Below are 22,544 nucleotides of genomic sequence, written 5' to 3' on the forward strand. Positions count from 1 at the left end.
GTTTTCATTTGGCACGCACTCTAAATGCAATACCTCTATCCTATGCGGTAGGGGCACCAAAGTCAAAGGGCACTCGAAAGCAAACTCAATCTACGCGGGTCCGTACTCACCATCATGTGGCACCAGCGGCAGGTGAGGCCTGTGATCCCGTGGTAGGCCTTAATGCGCTTGCGGCACTTCGAACAGCGTCCGTAGCAGTTGCCCTCCACCCAGTGGTGCAGCAGGTCCCCGCCGCACTTAGGCTTTTTCGACTTCACGTATGTGTTGATGCAGGAAGCTGGGGCATGCTGCACGCATCGCTCGTGGACCGTGTATTTGCACACTGTTGGGAGAGAGTGTAAATTCCATCAACGGAATAGCTAAAAGCACAATTTCTGTTGGTCAACTGGAGAGTGCCACCAGCACCAGTCAAAGCAGTTTGATATGTGGCTCTGATGTTGCAGGTTTGTTTGGGAATATTTTGAATAAAGTTTTTGTTCTTCTACCAATACTAGCTAGCCCTTTGTTCAAAGTTCCCGCGAACGAGTGTAATGTTAAAGCTGTAAAGTTTCATCTGTTTATCTGTAGGAATTGAAAACTTTATCCCCAAAAGACGGCTCGCGGCTGCTCTGAGTCGCGGACTGTCAGGGTCAGTCGGACCATTCTGAATCAAATTTATGCAAAACGGTCTCTAATCTTGAAATGGTTGAGTGCCATTTGAAACGCACAAGCTATCAGATGGAGCCCAGGTATGTTGTCGATAGACATTCTGCACTGGAGCAGACAATTTCCTCAAGGCAGATCGAAAACAGTGACGGAGGGAGGGATACTTACACACACAGCAGAGACCCTTCTTTCCCAGGCCCACCAGCATGTTGAGGCACAGGTTGCAGTAAGCCGGCTTGCTGAAGTGCTTCAAGCGCCACACGTGAATGCCGTCCTCCTTGAGTGTGGTGCTGTCGACACCTGCATCGGAATGGAGACGGAGACACATAGAAAGAGAGGTTGAAAAGTTGTCACTTTGCATGAGCGTGCAACGGAGTACGAGGCTCGAGTGACGGAGGATGTTTTTATCTTCTCTTATTTTTTTGTGAACGCTGGCAGCTCTGCAAATGACTTGATTATTACGGCAGCAGCCAACCAGCCACAGCCAACCAGCCACAGGGCAGACGGCCGGAGGAGGGGGAGGAGAAGGAAGTGAGGGAGCAGAACACTTGGGAGTAGCAGCTGGCAGATTACCCACCTAGGAGCACGAGGAGTGGAATGGTTGTCATGCCACCCCGCTGCCACTCATCCAGGGAAACGGTGCCATCGGCGTCGTAGTCAATTTCAACCATCATATCTTGCAGTATCTGTAAGTAGAGAACAGAGGATGTTCCGGATTGCAGTGACTCTTAAAGTGGAAGCTGAATAAGCTAATTTTCAAATAAAATATAAAAGATCCCAAGTGGAAGATGAAATCAAAATGTGCTTCTCCAAAGCAAAAGGAAAGGAAACTCCGGAAAATAGATTCGCTAAGCAGAGGAGCCTTGTCGGATCGATTTCGTAGCCTTGTAGCATAAAATATTCTTGGGAGGTTGGCCGACTCTTATACAGAAATGTATTCCACCTCCGAGTCCATTTGCTGTTTCTTGGGGAATTTCATATTCAGCCCGGAAATGAATTTCAGAATTATGCAACTCATTAAGTGCTTTGATTATTTTGTGGCCCTGACGCAAAAAAGCCCCCGATAGTATGGGGAAAGGGCTGATCCCAACATGCCCTACGCCCTTCGCCCTTCGCCCGGCTGAAGCAAGCAAAAATATTTTGATTAAAATATTTTCTGTGTCTGCTTAGAATTTAAAGTATGTTTCGGCAGCCCAGTCGGGAAGTCATGATGGAAAAGAGACTGGAACTTCAACGGTTCTCCCTAGTCTGGGACTACGAGAACGAGGACGAGTACCGTACCCAAAGGAACGGCAGCAAAAACCGGGAAACGGGGGGGAATGGGGAATGGGGAATTGTGCTGGATTCATTCGGCCATAGCCAGGGGTAGTTTGTTAATTGAGTTTTGTGGCGCTTTGACTTTATTTGCGGTCGCAATTCTCCCTCAGCTTTTTTCTTCGCATATTCTTGCTGTTTTTCCTGGCTTTCGCGGCTTAGAGCGTGTTCCATCTACTATTGCTGTTGTTGTGGCTGTTGCTGATGTCGGGGGCAAAACTATTAAGTCGCCTATGTGCTGTCAGTTGTGGCAGCTCCACAAATTTGCGGTTGAAATGGAAACCGAGTCGGGGCAACACAAAGTTGAATGTCCAACAATAAAAGGAAATTAATTTCAAGGGGTTTGTTGCTTTTGTTTCGGTGCTGTTGCAGCTGAAAATGTTGGTAAGTAATTGAAAAAGTTTTATCGAGTGGATTGGGCCATTGAGGAGCGGGTTTTGTAAATCGTGACCACAAAAGAGCTTATCGCACTGGTGGATGGACAAGGAGCGGGGCGGGTGATGTTCGAGTAAGTTGATTGCCAGTGCATTGATTGCGGCAGCAGTTGAGGTAATGCATTTTTAATGTAAAACGGATTTAAAAGGTTCAGGTTCTTCAGTCCGGAAACCGAATCGCAATGGAATGGAGGAAACGGATGACAGGGAATCGTAATCGGAATCGTAATCGTAGTCGGAATCGGAATCAGAATCAGAAGCGCAATACGTCTGGGAAATGAGAGCCAACTTACCGGCCGCAGCTCGCTGACATCCCAGCCGAGGTATTCGGCTACGGCCATCATCTGATTGACAATGGCGTCCATTTCGGCGGTGTCCAGAACTCCATTGCTGTCCGTATCGTACAGCCGGAACATGACTGAAATGAAATGAAATGAAATGCAGTGCAACGCAATGAATAAATGAGTATCGGGGCGAAAGAGCAGGGACCAAGGTCTCACTCACATTCCAGCTTGTCCTCCGGCCGCCCAGCTTCGAGCAGTGATAAATAGCAGACGACATCCTTGAGCGCAACCTTAAGTGTCAGTGGATCAAAATGGGAAAGTTTTCGCGCCAAGAGCTTTATGTCCGCTGCAAAAGAAGGGGAGCATCGAGTGAGTGATACAGTGTGCGGCGAAAGTGTGTGCAAAGTGCATTCATTAAACACTGAGTGATGAAGTGCCTGTCCTGGCCTGTCCAGTCCAGTCCAGTTCCGCCCCTTGTGCAATCGACAGCTGACAGTAAGCTGATGCCGGACCTCATTATGCTAAATGTTAATTGCCGTCACTTGACCAGAAGGATAACAATAATGGGAATGACAATGGCCATGGCTATGGGTTGGCGGCCAGCTCTTAATGAAATCTACGACCAGATTCCAAGTTCAATTTGCTTAGCAATTTAATGTGGAAACTTTCTCGCTAATATTTTGAGCCTGGGATAGCAAAAACTTTTCCCATCTCATGCTCCAAATGCTCCAATTTCGAGGCGCTCAACTTTGCTTCTCGAATCATCATTTACTCTTTTTCTAATCAAATTTCGATATTGATTTTGTGTAGCGAGCATGCGGCAAAGTTAAAGACTTTGTAATTTCAAAATTTACGGAAATCAAAGGGAATTACTCGGAAAATCTGCAAGGAAGGAAGGTCCCGCACTCTGTCTTTGTGTGAGTGTGTAAATGAATGGCTTCCATCTTTTATAATTTTGACAGGCCATTTGTGAGTGTGTGTGTGTGTGCGCTGCTGCTGTGGATGTTGTAATATATATGATAATACTAATGCAGGAAGGCGGAAAGACGCAGAAATGCGCCATAATTCCTCATAAGCTAGACAAACACCCAAGCAGATCCGGGTGGGAATAAGGGAATACGAGTATCTTTGGCTAATTATGTTTGCTTAATGGCGAAACGTTTGTTGGCAATAAATTAAAATATTTGCATCCACATACATATACAGCAACAAAGTTAATATTTGCCTTTGATATTAATAACTAAATGAGACCCGAAATTTGTCTTGGCCCGAGCGAGGGCTGTGCAAACGAGTGGCAGGATCAATGTCAACTTATTTGCTGGGATACGTTCGAACTAATAAATTTAATTCCCTCGCACACAGATACGAGCAAAAGCAAAGCAAAACTAATCCAATTAGCGCTTTAGGCCAACGCACACACACACACACACACACACACACACACAGAAAGCGGCAAAGTGAAGCCCATGTTGTACTTAATATATAATGCTAATAGGAAATTCCTGCCGCTGCTCCACTTATTCGGCCTGGCGTTTGCCTTTTGCCTTCTGCCCCGAACCTAATATTCGGCCCGGACAATGCCAGCCGAAATGCCGGGAAAAATGCGTGAAACTGTTGGCCAACAGCGACAAAAGGACAAGACGCAAAAAAAAAGAGAGGCAAAAAAAAAATAAAATTTACGTTCATTAATCATTCTTGTACACATTTCAAACGAACCGAAATGAATGAAAGCAAAAAGGGAAACAAAACGAGGCCAGACACCGAACGGAACAAGGGGGGAGCCCCATTTTGAATACCGAAGCCTCAGATACCCTCAAAGATCTACTGTTTCTATGGCACTCATTTTTTCTACGGTTTGTGTGATCAAATTCTCGTATATGTAGGTGTGTTACATATAGCAAAGTTCAGCAAGAAAGATGGAGTACTGAGGGGTACTTTGCAGGAATTTAGACCAGTGGAAATACCGATCCATAATACCTATATTTATGTATGCATTTTGTAAACCCTCATGCCTAATGGCATTGGATATTCTTTCTTCACTGCGTGGCAGACACCTGGTAAAAATCATAGTACCCCCCTGCTGCAAGGATATGAAATGGCAGAGAACAACGAAAAATTACGCTGCATACTTCCAGGCCGCAATTGCGCCCAGAGCCCGCGCTTTGTCTTTGTATGTGTGTCCGTTGGTTGAGTGTGTGTTGGCGAGGTAGTGTGGGTGCGGGTGTCTCGCAATAAATGTTAATTTAACGCAGGCCCGAGCCTCCCATTTTACGAGTAGCGCCAGTGCCCGCGCCAGCGCCAGTTCGTGAAATGCAAAAATGTTTCTAATTGGGCGTTGATTTACGACACGATCCCTGAGACAAGAGAAGTTCCTTGGCTCCATTGTATTGGGGGGGGGAGCTGAGTCCGGATGAGGGTCTGCCTTCCGCCAAGTTCTGTGCCCCGTTCGGTTCCGTGCTCCCTGGTCCCGTGCTCTCTGCTCCTTGCTCCTTGCTCCATAATTTATGAACTCCTGACTTAGCGAAAAGTCCGCGCTGGCTTCCTTCCGCGCTGATGTCTGCTCTAAGGGTCTCGCGGTCCCCTAATTAGCAAGTTCACGAAAAACTTAACTAAGCAAATAAATGTACAGCAACGTGACTGCAGTCCCTGGCCGGCCAATGTTTGTGCACTTTAATTCGGGCAATCGTGAGGCATAGGGTAGCTGCCACTGCATCCACACATCACACGCTGATTGCACAATGGGCGCCTTAATTGGAAAGCGGCTCTCGTCGCCCGCTTGCACATGTTAATCAAAATTTCGCAGGACAAAAGGACAAAAGAAGCGGCGTTCGGGAGGGGGCAAAAGCTAATTAATACTCACTATCAATTTTGCAATTAACGGAATTGCTGCTCTTCTTCGAGGAATTGCGCGACATTTGCGAGTGGTTCGTCTGGGAGTGCGAGGGACTCGAGTCCACGGAGCGGCGGGACGGATTGCTCGCCTGGAACATGCTGGGACCGCTGGCCAGAGGACTGGGCGTCACCGTCAGAATCGGATGAACGCTGCCTGTTGGGAAAGTCACGACAACGGAGTCATACGGATGTCGCCCCCGCTCTGGGACCTACTCACCCGTCTTGCTGGGATCGTGCGAGAGATGTCCGCCCAGCGAGTGCTGTAGCTTGTCGGTGATGCCATGGATTTTATCCACGAAGCTGATGCGTGCCTGGGTCTGGACCTCACCTCCGCCCCCGCCTCCGCTCCCGCCTGCACTGCACTGCGGCATCAGATCCGCAATGCTATTGATGTTCGGAATGGAGCCTAATTACGACCAGGATATGCGAGAGACGGAAAGATGGGAAGCCGAGAGAAATGTTGCGCAATTATTCACAGACACACATGAGACTGCAGATGGGATATGATGGGATGGGAATGGATGTGGGAAGAAGCTCTTACCCTTCGTGTGGGACGTGACGGGTGCACAGGCAGCCGTACTGCTGATGGCGGCCATTTGATTGAGGGCCTTCCCGTGCAGCTGGGCCTGGGTGACAGTCGGCTTGAGGAAGGAAACAAACAAATGCTTGGCCAGGTCCAGCGGCGCCTCGCAGTCGAGGAATGCGTCCAGGAAGCGTTTGAACCCATCGAAATCGATGTCCTGCGAAAGAGTTGAAAAATAAGTTTGGCTCATCCACTGATTTATGGCGGTTCCGGCAACGTCCGTCTCTGCTTCGTTTTGCCCCGCTTTAATAAGCCATTATAGTACACGATTTTTCGATTTTCGGTGGGAGTTTTTCCACCCGTTTTCCCCACACCCCACACCCCTTCCCCAACAACACCAACGCTAGACTCGTATATGTGTATGTATTTTCGCCAAGCCACTCACAAGTGACAAGCTAAAGTGTGTGCAAAACCCTCCAGTCAGGGATTGTCAGTTCTTCCTCGCTGCCTGGCAAATGTTTGCCAGCATCTTCTTTTAGCCAACTTTTACGAGCGGTATCGGGTTGAAAATGTAGTGGAGTGACTGGTGGTGGGAGTGGCAGAGCGGCTGCTTATGCAACATAATATGTTGACGTTGTTAAGGCGAGGAACACTTTGCAGTTGGCTCCAATAAAAGGCTCCCATATCTCATCCTGTTTTATTGTCAAGAGGAGAAGGAGCCCGGGCTATTGCTGGTAACGGAGCGTATGATTAATATTCCCTTCTTGACAGATTCACTGGCGGATCTTCTCTGCCATTTAGCGGAATTTTCTGCAGCAAAGTATTATTTTCTCTTCTGCTCTCAGATTGAAATTTGATGAAAGTTACCACTTTATTATCCCCCCATTGATGTCCATAATAATGCCTAATTTGAGCGGTAATTTTCCCCTACAGCGTGGACAAATATTGCCCAATGTACTCGTGTGCTCTTAGAATTCATAATTCCTTGGCAACCATTTTATTTACATTTGTCCGGCACGCACTTTTACACGCTGAAAAACAAAAGTTCCCATAAATAGGAGCCCTGTCTGTCCGCTTCTGCCGTACGTGCCGGGGAATGTCCCCGAAGGATCTGCCGCCTCTTCTTTATTTGCCATCCGAGGCAAGGTGGGCCAGTTCCAGTACTCAGACTCTGGGCATTGGGCCAGTTGTTATGAATGCAGAACAGAACCTGGACAAATATGGGGATCGGGGCAAATTACGTGTCAACACCACGTGTAATGTCAATACACTGACAGCTGCGTCGCGATGCTGGAATCAGCAACGCCCTGGGAATGGGCAGGGGGTTTTAAGAGTGCCAATGGGGCCTGGATATGGGGATGACATTGATAGACGCCGACTGGCACTGACATTGATAGACGTTTCATTAGCAGGTTGCACACGCACAAAGTCGCTCTCTGGATTTTACAGTCTACAGTCTGTTCCGGGGATAGCTGCTAATCAAGACCCGCAGACAGGGGTATTAAATGCGTAACACGATAATCAGATTAGGGGATACCAGCAGCAATAGAAATAGTAGCGGCTATCCGCTGAAATATCTTCCCTCATTATCAGACCCATCTCATGCTTCTATCCAGCAACGGCTTTCCCTTTTCATCGCTTTAAATTTCGAAACATAAAACAACTTCAATGATGGCTGTGGGCGAAACTGAGAGCCAAAGTGAGTCGAGGTTTTGTTTTACACAGCCACTGTCCTGCTGCCCAGCTTCTGCTGCTGCTGAGCGTCGCTATTATGAGACCAAATACAAGAAAATGGAAATTTATACTCATGTTGGTGGCGGCAACAGCAGCCAGCATCCAGCATCCAGCAACCAGGCGGAGCAGCACGAGCACTAGCTGCTGGTAATAGCAACAATAGGTCCGAAAGCAAACTGGTTGAGGCAGTCGAGCGCAAATGGCAACGACATACCCAAGTGGAGCTACATGGTCACATACGATCCGAAACAAAAGCACACACACACACACACACACACAGTTACACATAAATTACAACACTCTCGCATACAAACACTATAATAATGGCGCGAATTGCGTTAGCAAAATTTATTTAAGCAGCGAACAGGGGAGCCTCTTACTCCTCTCTCTCTCTCTCTCTCTTTGTCTTTCTCTCTCGCTCCCCCACTCTCTTTATTCCCTTCGCTGCTATCTCCATACATGTGACAGTGCGTTGCTATGCGTGAGCGCGTGGCCTAATGAATAAATATTCAAGACCATTTTGGGCGTTCGGTGCGGTGCGGTGCGGTGCGTATGCGTGATATTCATTACATTCCCTAATCACACATACGCACACATGAGCACATGTGCTACATGAGAGATGTTCGGTTCAGGCCATTTGGCACTCAACTCCAGCGAACGGGGACTGGGGACTGGGGACTGGAGAATGGGGGGTTGGAGTGGGAATCTAATCTGTGCTCTGCATTCATTATGCATTGCACACTTTCGAGCATAAATGATGTACACGCCCCTCAGGACGAGCGAAGGAAAGAAGTTCCCCCATGCTATCATGTTACACTTTTATAGAAAGCATTCTTTTGGCAGAACATCTAATGACAGACTGCAATGGCAATCGTTCCAACCTGAGAAAGGACTCTTAATTAACTTAATTGGAACCCACCCACATCGATACCTAAAAACCCGACACCGACTTCGACTTCGCCTTCGACATCGACCTAAGTCCACAGTTGAGGGCGAAAAAACCTGGTCCACACACTCGTAAGCTGCTTTTCCCGTCCCGTACTGACAGCTCAATTCATTTCAGTCGTTGAAATATTTACAGGAATTACATTCGCTCAGGAAAATTCCTAGCAACAGAAGAGGACGGCGGAACAGCAAACAGGGAGCGATGAAAGTCCATGTACAGCTGCAGTGGCAGCCGCGTTGTGAGGCGAATTCCATGTGTTGCAGAGCAAAAATATTCCTTCCGCTTCAATGGCAGCATTCGGGGCGGATCGGGTGGGGCTTTGGGGAGATGAAAACTTAATTATACTTTTTCCAATTCGTTACGCTTCGAAAAGAGAAAAAAACGATGATATACCGGAGCAGATAGCGTAGCTAGAATATCGGGAATTTGGGATTTCGATTGCGGTTTGAACTTGCATATGTTTTTTCACCTTGAACGTATCGGATTCTGCGGGCTATTCAAAGCCATGGAACATGCATGTAGCTAAAAAGGCTCTTTAAATAAATAGTATTGCAATGAAAAATGAGAGTCCCTTCAATGAATGCGAATACAAAAAGTTCCTTTCGGAACACTAAATATTTTATTTCAAAAGTGCTCCAGGAACCTTATGAGACTGCAGCTCTTTATGGTTTTGGGCATCACAGGGGTATCAAGTATTTTTAACCATTCTCGTTCGTACAAAAAACTACAATAGAAATCAAGATGTGTGTCCTTATGTCTCCTCCTCCACAGACTACTGCTCTTCCTGGAAACCCTCTGCAAATTGATGGAATTGCATGCATTTTCAAATTAATTTACTATGTACGAGCCCTCCTGAGTATTCAGTGAGAGGTGGTCCTGGTACAGGGACGAGCTGGAGTCCGGCTCAATGGGATTCGATTTCAAGTCGGAATTCAGCCGTAAACTTGAAAAGTCTGTGATTTATTGTACGTAGAAGGAGATTTACTTTCAATCTTTCACTCTGCCTGTCCCTACCTTGGCCCGTGTCCCGTGTCCCTGGCGAACCACCCCCAGGCCCAAATCCTCTCCATATCCGACATTCAATTGTATATGCTCCACGTCAGTCTGTCTGTCTTGCTGGCAGTCTGTGCGTGTGTCTCCGTCTCCCATCCCCAACTGTGGGCCATTGGAGTTAGTACTCAGATTGGGGATTATAATGTAACCCGAGCTAAATCCCTGACTTGTGTTGCCTTGAGAAGGATGTGCGCACTTCATCGGTGTTGAATTAATTTCAGTTTCGGGGCATGCCACTTACCCCATCTGGTATGCACTTGGGCGTGGCCGAGGGGGCACTGGGCGAGCAAAACTCCCGGAGCACATCCTGCAGCTTGCGTGTGGAATCTGCAAGAGAAACAAACAAGAGAAAATTGTGCAGAGCGTAAGACAAGGATTATGCAAAGTTCCAGTTCCAGTCTCAGTCTCAGTCCCCACTCAAGTGTAACTGCAACTGGGCGAGTGGCACGAAACATGCTCCATGGGCACATGGACTCACGTCAATTGGTCAACTGGCGCCAGTGGAATCGACGACTTAAGTGGGCCCGGTTGGTTTCCAAAGGCGGGACAGAGGATACACGTAGAACGGTAGCGCGTGGCAAGGACAATTAACTAATGGAAAACAAGGTGCGTGTAGGGTAGGAGGAATGCAGGTGGGTAGGAATGTAGGAGTGGGTGTACATGTGGTTGCGTGGCTGTGTGAGTTTGAGTTGCCTGAGAAGCCGCAGCCAAGCAGCCCCTCCTTGGAGTCCACACCACGGGGTGGCCTAAATGTTGCACTCAGGGTTTTATTAACTTAATGAGAGGGAGAGAGCTGTGGTGCGGGTAGCCGCAAGAGTGTCTGCACCGGAGGACTCCACTCACCGGGCTCCCAGCTGCGTGATCCCTGCTTCCCAGCCAGACCAGCTGCTGCTGACAGTTTTGATGGACTCCACCTGCCGCCACCTGCCTCCACCTCATTCCTTGAACGGCACACCAATGTGCACCTGCAGCTCTAGCCAGCCGTGTATGTGGACACGGGGGCTACACCCCCTCGCACCTGGCACGTGGCGTTCCCTTCGGTTTTTCCTCGAAATGTGTTTTTCAAAGATTCTTATTAACGTCAGTGGTCTGACAGAACTGCTTCCAGCTGGCAGGGATTACTGCGCGGCAGGACTACTTCTAAGAGATTGCAGTTCCAAGAACGAAAGCAAACAGCACATGAACCAACAATGCCCTTCCCAGAACCCCACCCTGTCTGTGTCTGCTCTTTCTGCAATATTCTATAATCTATAAGCTCAACGCTCCCATTTGCCATTTCGTTTAATTCCCCCAGACGGACAGCGCAGGGATGCGCATCCCCCTAAAGTAGACTACTTTGCCATGTCAAACAGCTCTGATGCAGTCCTTTCGGACGGGCATCAAACAGTGACAGCCATAACTCAGTGAACCGAGAGAGGCATGTGCATGGGAGGGGGGAGGTGTGTGCAACGGAAAAAATACAGAATGCGTGTAAGAACGCATAAGTATACTCCCTGACGTCGGAAACGCTTCCTTCTTTTCTGTTGCATATATGTACTGTGTACCCTTGATCTCCTTGATTAATGGGTATCGATTTTTAAAAGGTTGCATCGCCTTCTTCTCGAACCGCTGCTCAAGGACAAGCTCTGCTACAGTTTAAGGGTAAGAAATTTGGCTTTAAGCTGAATAGAATGGGTATTGCTGTCAATACCATGCAGGCGAACTTTATTTCTTGACATTTAATTACAATTTTCCTCTGTCTAGGGCATGCATTATGCAAAAATAAGGAGGCAAACCTTTTTTTGTCATTCAGCTGAAATTGACATGCAATCAAGGCAATTACAAGAATTGGTATCTGCTGATTGGCAGCGGCGAAATAAATTAAGTTATTGAGAGAGCATGTGATCGGTTATGGCTTCCATTTACAAAGGGGCAAAGCCATCGGATGTTTCGCCGGAAGGAAATGCATTTTAATTGGTATTGTGTCGGAGTCGGGGTCGGGGCCGGGGGTCGGGGGTCGGGGTCGGGCATATGGTGGGATGATGATGAATGTGACATGGCCAATTGATTGGCTGCGGAACTTACATGAGGCCAACTCCTGCAGCTGCAGGAACTCGCGCGGCGACAATTTATCCCATTTCGTTGGTGCCACGCCAATATTCATGTTGCCTGAAAGTATGCGAATAAATAACAAGTGGTGACAAATTGTAATTTCTATCATAAAATGTCCCGGCAATCAGCCAGAGCACGCATAATTTATTGCATTTGCATTTCGCATTTGCATTTACATTCAAAACTGTATATTCTTTTCACACGCACACGGCTACACGCACACTCTCTCACACGGTTACTCTTGGGTGTGTGTGGATGTGTGTGGGTGTGCGTGGGTGTGTGTGTGTGGTCACGTCGCTCGTTCTGACTGCGGACGTGCCTGTGGGAATCGGGTGGAATCAATACGTTCTGTGTGCGTTGAAAACTAAATTGCTGAAAAATGTTATCTTTCCCACAACTTTCCGCCCCCTCGCCACCCCATTCACTACCCCACTGTGGGTCTTGTCACACTTTCACTTGGCCTGGCAACATCCACCGACTGCTACACACTGGCCATGGGAGAGAGTGCCATTTGACGGCATGGCACACTGTATTGGATCGACCTATAAATCTATATTTATACTAATTATTGGATGGATTATCTTCGAAAGTGTGACAGGAATTTCGCCCATTCCCAGTCCATTAATTGCAGACTGGGATGCCGGGAATACCGAGGAGAGAGCTTCCAGAGGTATGCTGTGAGCTTTTCACCATTTCACCAATGAGATACCATTCGCCCACTGTGCCATCGAGAATTCGCCAATTTTAGTTTTCTGCCAGTTCTGCCAGCTGTTTGTCTATCTGCCTCTATCTATGTGGGGGTGTGTCATTTGCCACACATGACACGTCATTATTTCCACCATCATCATCATCATCCGTGGGAGCGGTTGGTTCCTAATGATTAGCATAGCAATTATCATGTTTTGGCTTGATCTGCCGTGGCACCCATCCTCCAGCTCTGTCATGATTGTGACGCCACACAATTTGGCGTATGTCACTTGTCGTCCCACCATTTGATGGGATTCCTTGGCAGTCCAAGGCAGTCTATAGCAAGTCCACATGTAGGGAAATCAAACGCACACACCTGAGCACTTACAGATATAAAAACATAGGTAAAGATCTGCACATAAATATAGATATATGTAGGTATAGGGCATGGGTAATGGAATGGGAATGGAAGAACAGAGTGATGGACAGAAATAACAGAGGTGGAACTGACGGGAATCGTATTTGATATATGCAGATGTACAATATGTACATATATTTGTTGGCTTTTGCTTTTGTTTTTTGACCTTCCCAATTTGCGGAGCGTTTATTTTTACTCTCTTGCCATTTAACGTTTTTATTTATTCATTTCACATGGAATCTTTTTGCTAAGCTTTTGTCTGATGCTATTGCTGTTATATTTAGATTGCTATTATCAACTGATTGGACTAGCTTATCATTTCATCCACTCTCTGCTCCACACTGCCATGTCCATGCCATGCCCTGTTGAAAACCCAGAAAATTCATAATTCACGAGCGATTTCACCGCTCATTGCAGAAATAGTTGTAGTCTTCGAATAGAACTGTTAACAGATACTTAAGCGGGAAGGAACACACAACATCAGACCCACTCCGCCCCGTGGCATTCCTTCCGCCCGCCCCATGCCATGCCATGCCATTATTCACAGCTCATTTGGCATTTATGCCTGGAGCGCGCTAAAAGTTTTTACAATGCTTGGATAATAAACTAATGAAAATGCAAATGAAAATACAAATGAAAATACAAATGAAAATACCAATGGATATACGTATGAAATACTGAGTGAGCATTTATTTCGACCATGGGATACCTGTTACATAGAAACAACACTCTTTAAAGGAAAGTAAGTTAAAGGAAGTTCTTTCTACCTCCAATAGTCCCCGAGATCCAGCTATTATGTGTAATATAATTCATTTCCATGGACATAATACTCTGTATTAAGTATATAGGGTACGCACAGACACGAATATACATGGCGTATGCGTAATCTGAATGTTAATTTCCTTGTTAATGGAGGAGCATGTGGCAATGGATGTGTGGGTTTTCTTTTTTGAAGTCATCATCATAAAAATCTTTCTCGGATGTGGCTCGCTTTCTGCTCTTAATGGTCCTTGGACAACGACAAGAGAACTTCAATAAATTGCCATGGATTTTTTGTCGGTCTTTGTTGGTCAATAATGGATATGTCCTTTCCTTTTTCTTTCTTTCTTTTCATCCATCCATTCATCCATCCATCGCTGGCTACTTAGATAGAATCGAGGAGAGTCGTTCAGACAGAGAGCAAGTTCAACGGACTCTCAAGTGGCGTGCTGTGATTTTTATGCTCTCCACATAAAATATTATTAGATTATGCGACCGCTTCTTTCACTTCTGGCCATGTAAATCGCATACAATGGGCATCAGATCCAGCTCTGATTCAGTTTGTCCTTTTATGAGATTGAATATATGTATATGCGAGCAAGATGCATGCGAACACACATTTATGCGGTTTGCTGCTCTCATTGTTTTAGCCGAAACAAAATTGCCATAAAATCTAGCACATAAATGTCCAACGCAGAGCCATTTTCGTTTCCTTTCGTTTTATGCTTAAAATTTGCTCGCCAAATGATTATTCTTGAGGAGGGATGCTCCCTTGTCTCTGTGGCATGGCAATAATAAAAGTAAATCAAATAAAATAGCAGCATATTGTGATTTTTTATGGCCTTTGGCCTTGTGGCTTTCCCTGTTTAATGGGCCCTCACCATCACTGATGGCTGACCAGCAAAAAAAAAAAATATAATAATTTTTTCCCAGCACATCAATAACGAATATATTTTTTCAAAAGTCCCCCTTGAATTGTAATTAGTTGTTAAAACATGATTTATGATTCCATGGAGGTGTCCCGTATGCAGCAGCCTATCCATTCACATCCGCAAAATACGTATGCATATTAATCGGGCAAATATTGGCGCAGAAATCCATGAATATTTAACCATTGTAAACTCAAATGGATCAATGGAGCATTCTTGTCTCTGCTGGAGCTGGCTATTGGAGCGCTCTTATAATTATTGACACTTCATTTGGCCAGTTGTTGCGAGTATTACCAGTATTTAACAAAGAAATTCTGCCTCGAAGAGGGCGCTTTTTTCAATATAAATGATTGAAGAGCTTTGGTAGAGGAGTTGGATGAATGATTGCAAATCAATTGCTGTCAAAAAGGACACAGAAGGCGGATAAATAAATTATTTGTCTGCAGAACCAGCTCAATTGCTTTTTCAATTCAGTTTCTGTATAAACGTGCATTTATACAGAGCGTATGGAGTGGATACGAATACGATTATGATGCGGAAAAAAACGTAAATATTGATAAAATAAAAACAATATGTTCCCATCGAATTCCGCTTTAATTAAGAACGTTTTTGTCCTTCCGCTGATTTGTTTGGCAAACAGAAAATCACACTCCATGCATAAAATCCAATAAGGAAATCTGGTGCGCTCTTTCCTTTGTCATTCATTCCGCTGAATGCACATATAAACATGGCAGTGGTATTCTTCATTGAATATAAATATGAGTGGGCAAAAGGAATGAACCTGGCATTAGAGCTTATCGTATATGAGGGTCGTACAGTGCCAGGACCCGGAAGATGTTGCTATGGCTACGGAAAGTGGTGTTCCTTGATTTTTTTAATGCAAACATGAGAAGAAATGCTTTGAAAAAGCAAAAGCACTCTTCTCAGAAGTTGGAAACTACACGGCGAGTACTTAGGGATATATTACATAATTATGGATTACGATCCGACTGTCAAAGGAATGTGCCATAAACCAGGTTCAGCCGTCAGCTATTATTCAGCGCTCAAGCCTTTCGTACAGTCTCCATTTGTCGCAGTGTCCGATGTTATTTGGGAGTATCTGAAAACCATCGCCGTCTTGAAAGCCTCTGCAACGAAATGAAGTCCTTCTTCGAAACAGGGGATATTGCAGCTGGGTCATTTAAGGAAGAGTGGAACGAGCGACCCCAAACAATCTTGTTGGCATCTATTTTTGGGGGCATGAAATGCGGTTACAGGCCAACTGGGGTCTAGGGCATGTTGCTTGTGACACTGGGCTTGGGCCTGGGCCGGGGCTTGGGCAGAGGAGACAGCCTGCGGTAAGCTACGGCTTAAACTCTGTCATAAAGTGTCAGCTTAGCACGCCCACGCCCACACCCACACCCATACCCACATCGTCGATGACCATGGCAGCAAATGTCACAACTGGCACCGGACAGGACACGATTGGACAGGACACAACTGGAGCCCGGAGCAATTAAAAGTGTGCATCGACTCGGTGTGGGCGTGGCACTGGAATAAAATGCAATTGTATTTTTCCAGACTTTGACAGAACTGGCGACGACGATGCCTCCTCTTGCACAGGAAGCGCTTCTTAAGCGTCGCGTCGGCTCCTATCGCTTCTCGCTTTGTGCGTCCCACTTCCGCCTGTCAGTGCCAAATGGCAGAGAGGAGAAAGGAAAGGGAAAGTCGCCTGGCACAAAGAAGGGGACCAGAGCGAAGAAAACCTCTCTGTCATTGTTATTTCGCTTCAGTTCTTTAGCCAGAGCTGCAGCCATACGTATACGAGTGTCTATGGAGCTCCTTTATCAAATACTGGTCATGCACAATCAGCTGCCGCAAACGGTGGGGGCGACGGCAGCACGGACTCGATGGAAATGGCAATGGCGACGGCGACGGCGACTGGGGGCACTGACAAAGGAACATGACAACTATTTTTGAACAAGAAAGGACGCATAGTTTTCTGTCTCCGTCTCCGCCTCCGACTGCCTCTCGCCGTCCACTTGACAGCAATTGAATCAAATTTATTGTCTGCATCCGACGCCATGCAGTTTCCACTCATCCTCGGAATCCTCGGAATCCTCGGCACCCTGTGCACCCCAGCTCTTTTGTGAGTCTGGCATGTAGCGTCACGTCCTGTCTTTACGAGGATCAAGTGCACACTGTATGACGGCCAATCGCTTCCAAATGGAAAAATGACAAAATTAAATACAAATGAGATTTGCGCGTGGGTTCCGCCACAAGATTCGCTCCAACAATACGAACCTTCAATAGTCGGAAGATGGAACATCAGTGGCAGTCACGGAAATAGAAATAATGGAGCCAAGAGGCAAAAATTAAACGAACTTGAGTTGGCACTCATGTGATGAAAGACTGCGTACCCTAGGATGCGTGGCTGAGCAGCGTGCTCTCTTTGGTGGATTGAAGAACAGATTTTGAATTAATCGAAAATGGTACCGGAAGATGAGTTTAAGGAGCGATCGAAGAAGGAAACATAAAAGGTAGTTCCTCTCACCCAAGCACAAGTAGAAGAGATACCAAGCTTCAGCCCCCTATCAAGTTGATGGCCTTGAATGGGGGGCAAGCTTTTCGCTCTATTTGCCTTTGTTTGCTTTCAATTTCCTATGGGGCTGGCCGGGAAAAATGCTTTTCACTTGGCCCCACTTCAAACGGGGATTTTCAGAGCGAGAGCTCCAACTGATTTAGACAGTTCTTTCTTTTGTGGATTTGTTTTATGCGGGATTTAATTGTTGTTAATTGGGCGACTAAACAGTTGAACTTGCTTTGTTACGTATTCTCCCGGAGTGGGAATCGGGGAAAAGGGCGGACAGGAGCATGGTGTAGGCCAAAGGGCGAACTTTTAATTTGATTTACGCTCAGACCGCGCCGAGAACGTGCCTTGAATGCGTAATTAATGCTTGCAAAACGCTTTTATGCCAAAAATAAACCTCGCCGCAAAGTCCTCACTCAACAGCGATGCCACGGGCCACAAGGGAAGCTCTGTCCCCGGCAGACCCAAGAGCCAAGACCCAAGACCCGGATAGGATCCTCTTCCTAAGCGATCCAACTGGAACTGTTTCTCCATCTGTTTTTGATGGGCGCCCTGTGCGAAAATATATTTCCGCTTGGGGTTTCTGGAGAGAGAACCTGTGATTCTCCTCCTCCTTCCTTATGTGCGCGCCGTTTGACTTTTCACTTTGATCGACGGCAGACAGCTTTCAAATGGAAATTGATGACGACTACCCCACTTCCTAGGAGTATGCACGGGGAGGTGTGGCTCGTTCGTCTTCATGTTCATGTTCATGGGGTGCCGAAAATAATTTTTAAAACAATAAAAACGGTTTTGTCTTCAATAAACAGAAAGCGTGGCCAGGTCCGCATGTGCCGTATGCTGGAGGCCCACGGATATAAAAATAGGCAGACGGACAAACAAACAAATAGTTAGACGGATGGACAGACAGATGGATGGGCCATGGAGAGGCGTCCGCGTCTTTCGGCGCATATAAAAATACAGAATGATCTTATGGCTAACCTTAGACATTGGCCACACCTGCCAGACCGGCACTGGAAACGGCACTGCCACCGGAGCTCGAAGGCCCATGCAGCCTGACGGTGGCAGACGTGGCAGAGGTGGTTGGGGCAGGGGGGAGGGCGCATCGCCAATCGGAGGCAGGCAACTTGATTGAATTGCCACAATTAGAAAGATTTCCTCAAGATTTTGTTTGGCTTTGTTTCGGTTACGATTTCCTCAGTGGCTGTCATGTCCGCATGTTTACACGGATGTTCCTCCTTTCGGATGCCAAATATTTGATTAATTTCATGGCGAAAATTCAAGAGATATTATTATTCTCCTTAAAGCGGTCTCTGTGCCGTTTCAGATGCTTTCACTGAGACTTGAGGCAAGATGTAAGCCGCTCCCTACATCCGCCGCCCGACACTGAGATATAGAATCATTTCCTATCGATTAGGATTCGTGTTGGGGTTGGGTTTGGGTTGGGGCTGTGGCCTGCAGCTACGACAATGGCCGCACTTACAACTAACAAACTGAAATAGCAAAAGCTTTTTGGCTGCCCCAAATTACAGGCGCACACAGAGAGATAGACTCACAGAAAAGGCGTATAAATCTGTGCGGCACAAGTATCTCGTAACCGGGTGTGGAGTGTATAGCACTCATCACCCCCGGTCCGGGGTTCGGGTACGGGGTACGGGGTTCGGTACGGCGACCGTAGCGCTCTCTGACGTCAGAGCCAGTTTCGACCGCATCGAAAATGGCCATTGAAATGTTACGTCGCCGCTGACGTTGACGTCGATTTGTCTCATGTATGTGTGTGAGTGTGCGAATGAATGAGTGCTGAGTGCCGGGAGTGTACGAGTGAGTGGTGTGGTTGGTGTGGTGTGGTGTGGTGCGAGTGCGAGTGTGAGTGTGGGCTGTAAGTGTGAGTAGTGTTTGGGCAGTGGTTCAGTTTATTGACATTCTACGGTGGGATTTTGTATTTGCTTTTGGACAGGCGGAAGGCCGAGTGGAATAAATGAACAATTGATGTTGCTTCACCTCACAATTTTCGGAAGCCTGGAAAGAATCTCGGATCCCTTAAGAGTGCAAAGTGCATCACATATGTATGTATGTACGTCTAATCATTGGCTACGCCCAAAGGAATGCAAGTAAATTTTCCACTCGTTTGTTGCCCTGGGTGACAGAAGCATCATATGAGTAGCAAATAAATAATGAATGAATGGCAGAGACACATGTAACATATTTCGACAGCACTCGAAAGTCGGATAAATCAAAGACATGACAAAATATTGAAGGTATTTTGTCGCCTAATTGGAGTGCCACGCGCCGTCAAAGACAAAACCGAATCCAAATCGAAGCCAGAAGAAGACACACCCGGCGGGCCACATGTATACCATCCATCCATTTGGCCAAATACATACATACTCATGTATGTCAATGAATCGGCATTGGTTCTGGGAACCACAGAATTGACTGCTAAGTATTTGGCCACAGGATCCGGTACAGTGAGCTCAAGAGAGACCTTGGAACCAGTAACATTGTTGTTTTCTTAAATTATATATCCCTACCATAATCAGGCCTTACCTCACTTTATTCTTTGACAATCGAGCCTTCGTATTATAACGAGAATCGCTTCTGAATGGCTCTGCCCCAAGTCTGATACACTGATAAAAAGAATGACCTTTAATTGTTGAATTCGAGTTTGCAGGAGCTGGCCATAGGTTTTCCATTTTTTCAGTGTCTATTCGTATGCCCTGATGTTTTGTCAGTGCAGGAGCCACCAGCACTCTGCGGATGTGTGAATGTTATTGCCACACACAAAGGATGGCTGTCAGGCGCCATTATCACATGTTGCCGTCACTTTGTGAGCGGCGTGGTCGTTGTCGATGTCGTGGCTGTTGTGTTCGTAATGCACAGATATGCCAAAGGTCCCTTGTCCGAGTCCTTATCCTTATGCGCACGCATATCCGGATCCTATCCGCACTCACATTCGGACATATGCAAATGTCCCAATGGCCAAATGGCCAAATGGCCAAATGGCAAATGGTGAAAAGCAAATGCCAAGGCGGTCAAATCGTTTTCGCACATGAGCCCTATTTGCATCTCATTAACATGGGGGCCAGGCTCTAAAAAGCCGACAGCAAATAATCAAATAATGGACACTTTTGCCACGCGAACACTCACATAGACTCTCACAAAATGGCGTCACCAATGAACGTGTGAGTGTGTGTGTGCTTTCGTGTTTCTGTAGCGCCTTCGGTGCTCCATGTCATTTCTATTTCCGTTTTTCAATATGCCAACAGTGCCAACAAATAATTATTGCACTAAAAATTGTATGCTTCGTTTATTTTTTTATTGTTGTTGTAATCCTGTGTGTATGGACGTTGCCACGCCCCGGGGCACGCCTAATGAGCATGTCCTTCTGTCCATACAATGATTGACATGTGTTTGTATGTGTGTCCACGTATTGGGTAGTGAATGTCAGAAATATTTTGATAAATTGTTTTACGACCATAATTTGTGCAACTTTTATCGCCCTTTTTCTGATGGCTTTCCTATTAGTGTTTTATGTGCCGTAAAAGTAGCCGAACACATACACTCAGAGAAATTTTGATCCCACCGAAACGAGTTTCTTGAAAACGCTTAAGTATTAATTCAAATCATGCCCAATTTAGATGGCCCTTAATATCAGTAATGGACAAGGCTTATAGTAACTGCCAAAAAAAAGCACCAATACAATCCGCCAAACAGTTCAGACTGTTTCCTGTAATATATATTTAATTATTAGTAAATAAGCACGAAAATAAATATGGGGGAGTCCGAACCTACTCGGAACTGAACAACTTTTTCTCAGTGCAGACACAACATTCATCATTATGCTGATAGTTGATAGAAGTGGCAACAAAATTGAATTAAATTATTTAGACGGCATATTCCTGAGAGCCTTACATTTTACGACAGCGCAAACAAGCCCCACAACCGTATTTATTCAACATTCAGCATTCAGTATTCTGTTGTACAGAAAATAATTTATGTTCTGTGCGTAACCTTTTGGGGGCCCGCGGCAAACAGGCACTGGGGTGACGAGCGGGTTAGGCCCGTCCCAGACAGACTGGGTGACTGTTTACACTGCCGTGATGAGCCCCAAACATGGTCCCCGAAAGAGCCAGACGAATTATTTGGCTATTTATACGAATGCGAGTATGTTTACATACCTTTCGGGTGCTTCTTCTGCGTGGCTCTAAGGAAGAGGGAAGATAGGAGCCAGAGGAGCAGGAGAGGAGCTCCTCCGAGTCAGTTGGGGGATCAGCAGGGTCCACTCGTCGGCCGGGGCTAGTGCATTCTGCAAAGAGATTAAGGCGGAGAAACTCATTCACTTTGAACGGAAGTTGTGGGGGAATTCTGCTTAGCAAATACGAATACATATGCGTATACGTATATTTATATAGTCGAAAGATAATGCTCCGACCTTCTTGGGGCTGGCCAAACGTTATGCTGTATGGCAGCAAACAAAGCCCGTAAATATTGTTCTTCAAACTCTTGACTTTCGCTGCTGGAATTAGACATAAGCCACTTGTGAAATAAGGCTTAAAATTGAGGTGAACAAGGTATTTAATTTTGAAAATTAATGGAATAATGGAATAATTTATTCAATTTGGGGTTTACTTGGGATAAAAAGCACACAGAACACACAATAAGTTAAGCCACCTCCTTGCATGTGAGTCCTTTCTGTTTCTATTCCCCATTTGTCCAATATATTTATTTTAATATCTAGTTCCTTTCACAGCTTCCGCCTCAGCTCATTTCCCACTGTAATTGAGTGCCATCCACAATGCGAAAGGCAAACTTTTTCTCCGGCAACGGAAAAGAATTCCAGCAGCCAACGGAATATGTATGGGAAAAGGTAAAATATGAAGGGACACTCGCAAAAATGGGGTAGAAGGTTACCAAAGATTGTTTTCCATAGTACGAAAAACGGGATGGGATCTTACAAAATGCAGCATTTAATAGTGCAAATTTTATGTTCTCCTCAAAATTATTCCCCTAATTCATTCGATTATAGGACTTGCCTTTATGCCCCACTCTTTCTTCAGTGTACGTTTCATGTCTGTACATCAACATGTGCATTTTGGACGGCGGTTGAAGGATGAACTTTTGTGGCTCGGTCCCCTTAGGAAAACATATGTTTTCGAAAATGAAAAACTGCCCGGCAAACTAAATACATACATATACATATGTAGACGAGGAAAGAAGAGAAGTTTGCGAAAATAATTTGCTTGTTTTTGAATGTGGGAAATTGAAA

At 46.0% G+C, this 22,544-nt stretch overlaps 1 protein-coding gene across 6 annotated transcripts in view; it reads right to left on the reverse strand.

Moving 5' to 3' along the window:
- Window positions 1-22,544, reverse strand: part of LOC108160309 (diacylglycerol kinase 1) — a 36,779-nt gene that overhangs the window by 11,214 nt on the left and 3,021 nt on the right. For 5 of the 6 annotated variants that reach the window (XR_004472431.1, XR_004472429.1, XR_004472430.1 and 2 more), the window contains exons 2-12: window positions 21,457-21,584; window positions 11,890-11,973; window positions 10,067-10,152; window positions 6,111-6,309; window positions 5,787-5,975; window positions 5,538-5,723; window positions 2,898-3,023; window positions 2,687-2,811; window positions 1,223-1,331; window positions 814-945; window positions 111-322 (exon numbers count right to left, since the gene is read on the reverse strand). Coding sequence is in view for 3 of the 6 variants with exons in the window: in XM_017294224.2 (XP_017149713.1) it covers window positions 111-322; window positions 814-945; window positions 1,223-1,331; window positions 2,687-2,811; window positions 2,898-3,023; window positions 5,538-5,723; window positions 5,787-5,975; window positions 6,111-6,309; window positions 10,067-10,152; window positions 11,890-11,968 (1,443 nt within the window). In the remaining 3 variants the exon portion in view is untranslated. Of the gene's footprint in view, window positions 1-110; window positions 323-813; window positions 946-1,222; window positions 1,332-2,686; window positions 2,812-2,897; window positions 3,024-5,537; window positions 5,724-5,786; window positions 5,976-6,110; window positions 6,310-10,066; window positions 10,153-11,889; window positions 11,974-21,456; window positions 21,585-22,544 lie in introns of those variants that run through there. The other variant, XM_033391250.1, reaches the window with a different exon arrangement.

This window comes from Drosophila miranda, chromosome 3 (assembly GCF_003369915.1).
Source record: "Drosophila miranda strain MSH22 chromosome 3, D.miranda_PacBio2.1, whole genome shotgun sequence".
In the NCBI taxonomy this organism is placed as follows: Eukaryota; Metazoa; Arthropoda; class Insecta; order Diptera; family Drosophilidae; genus Drosophila; species Drosophila miranda.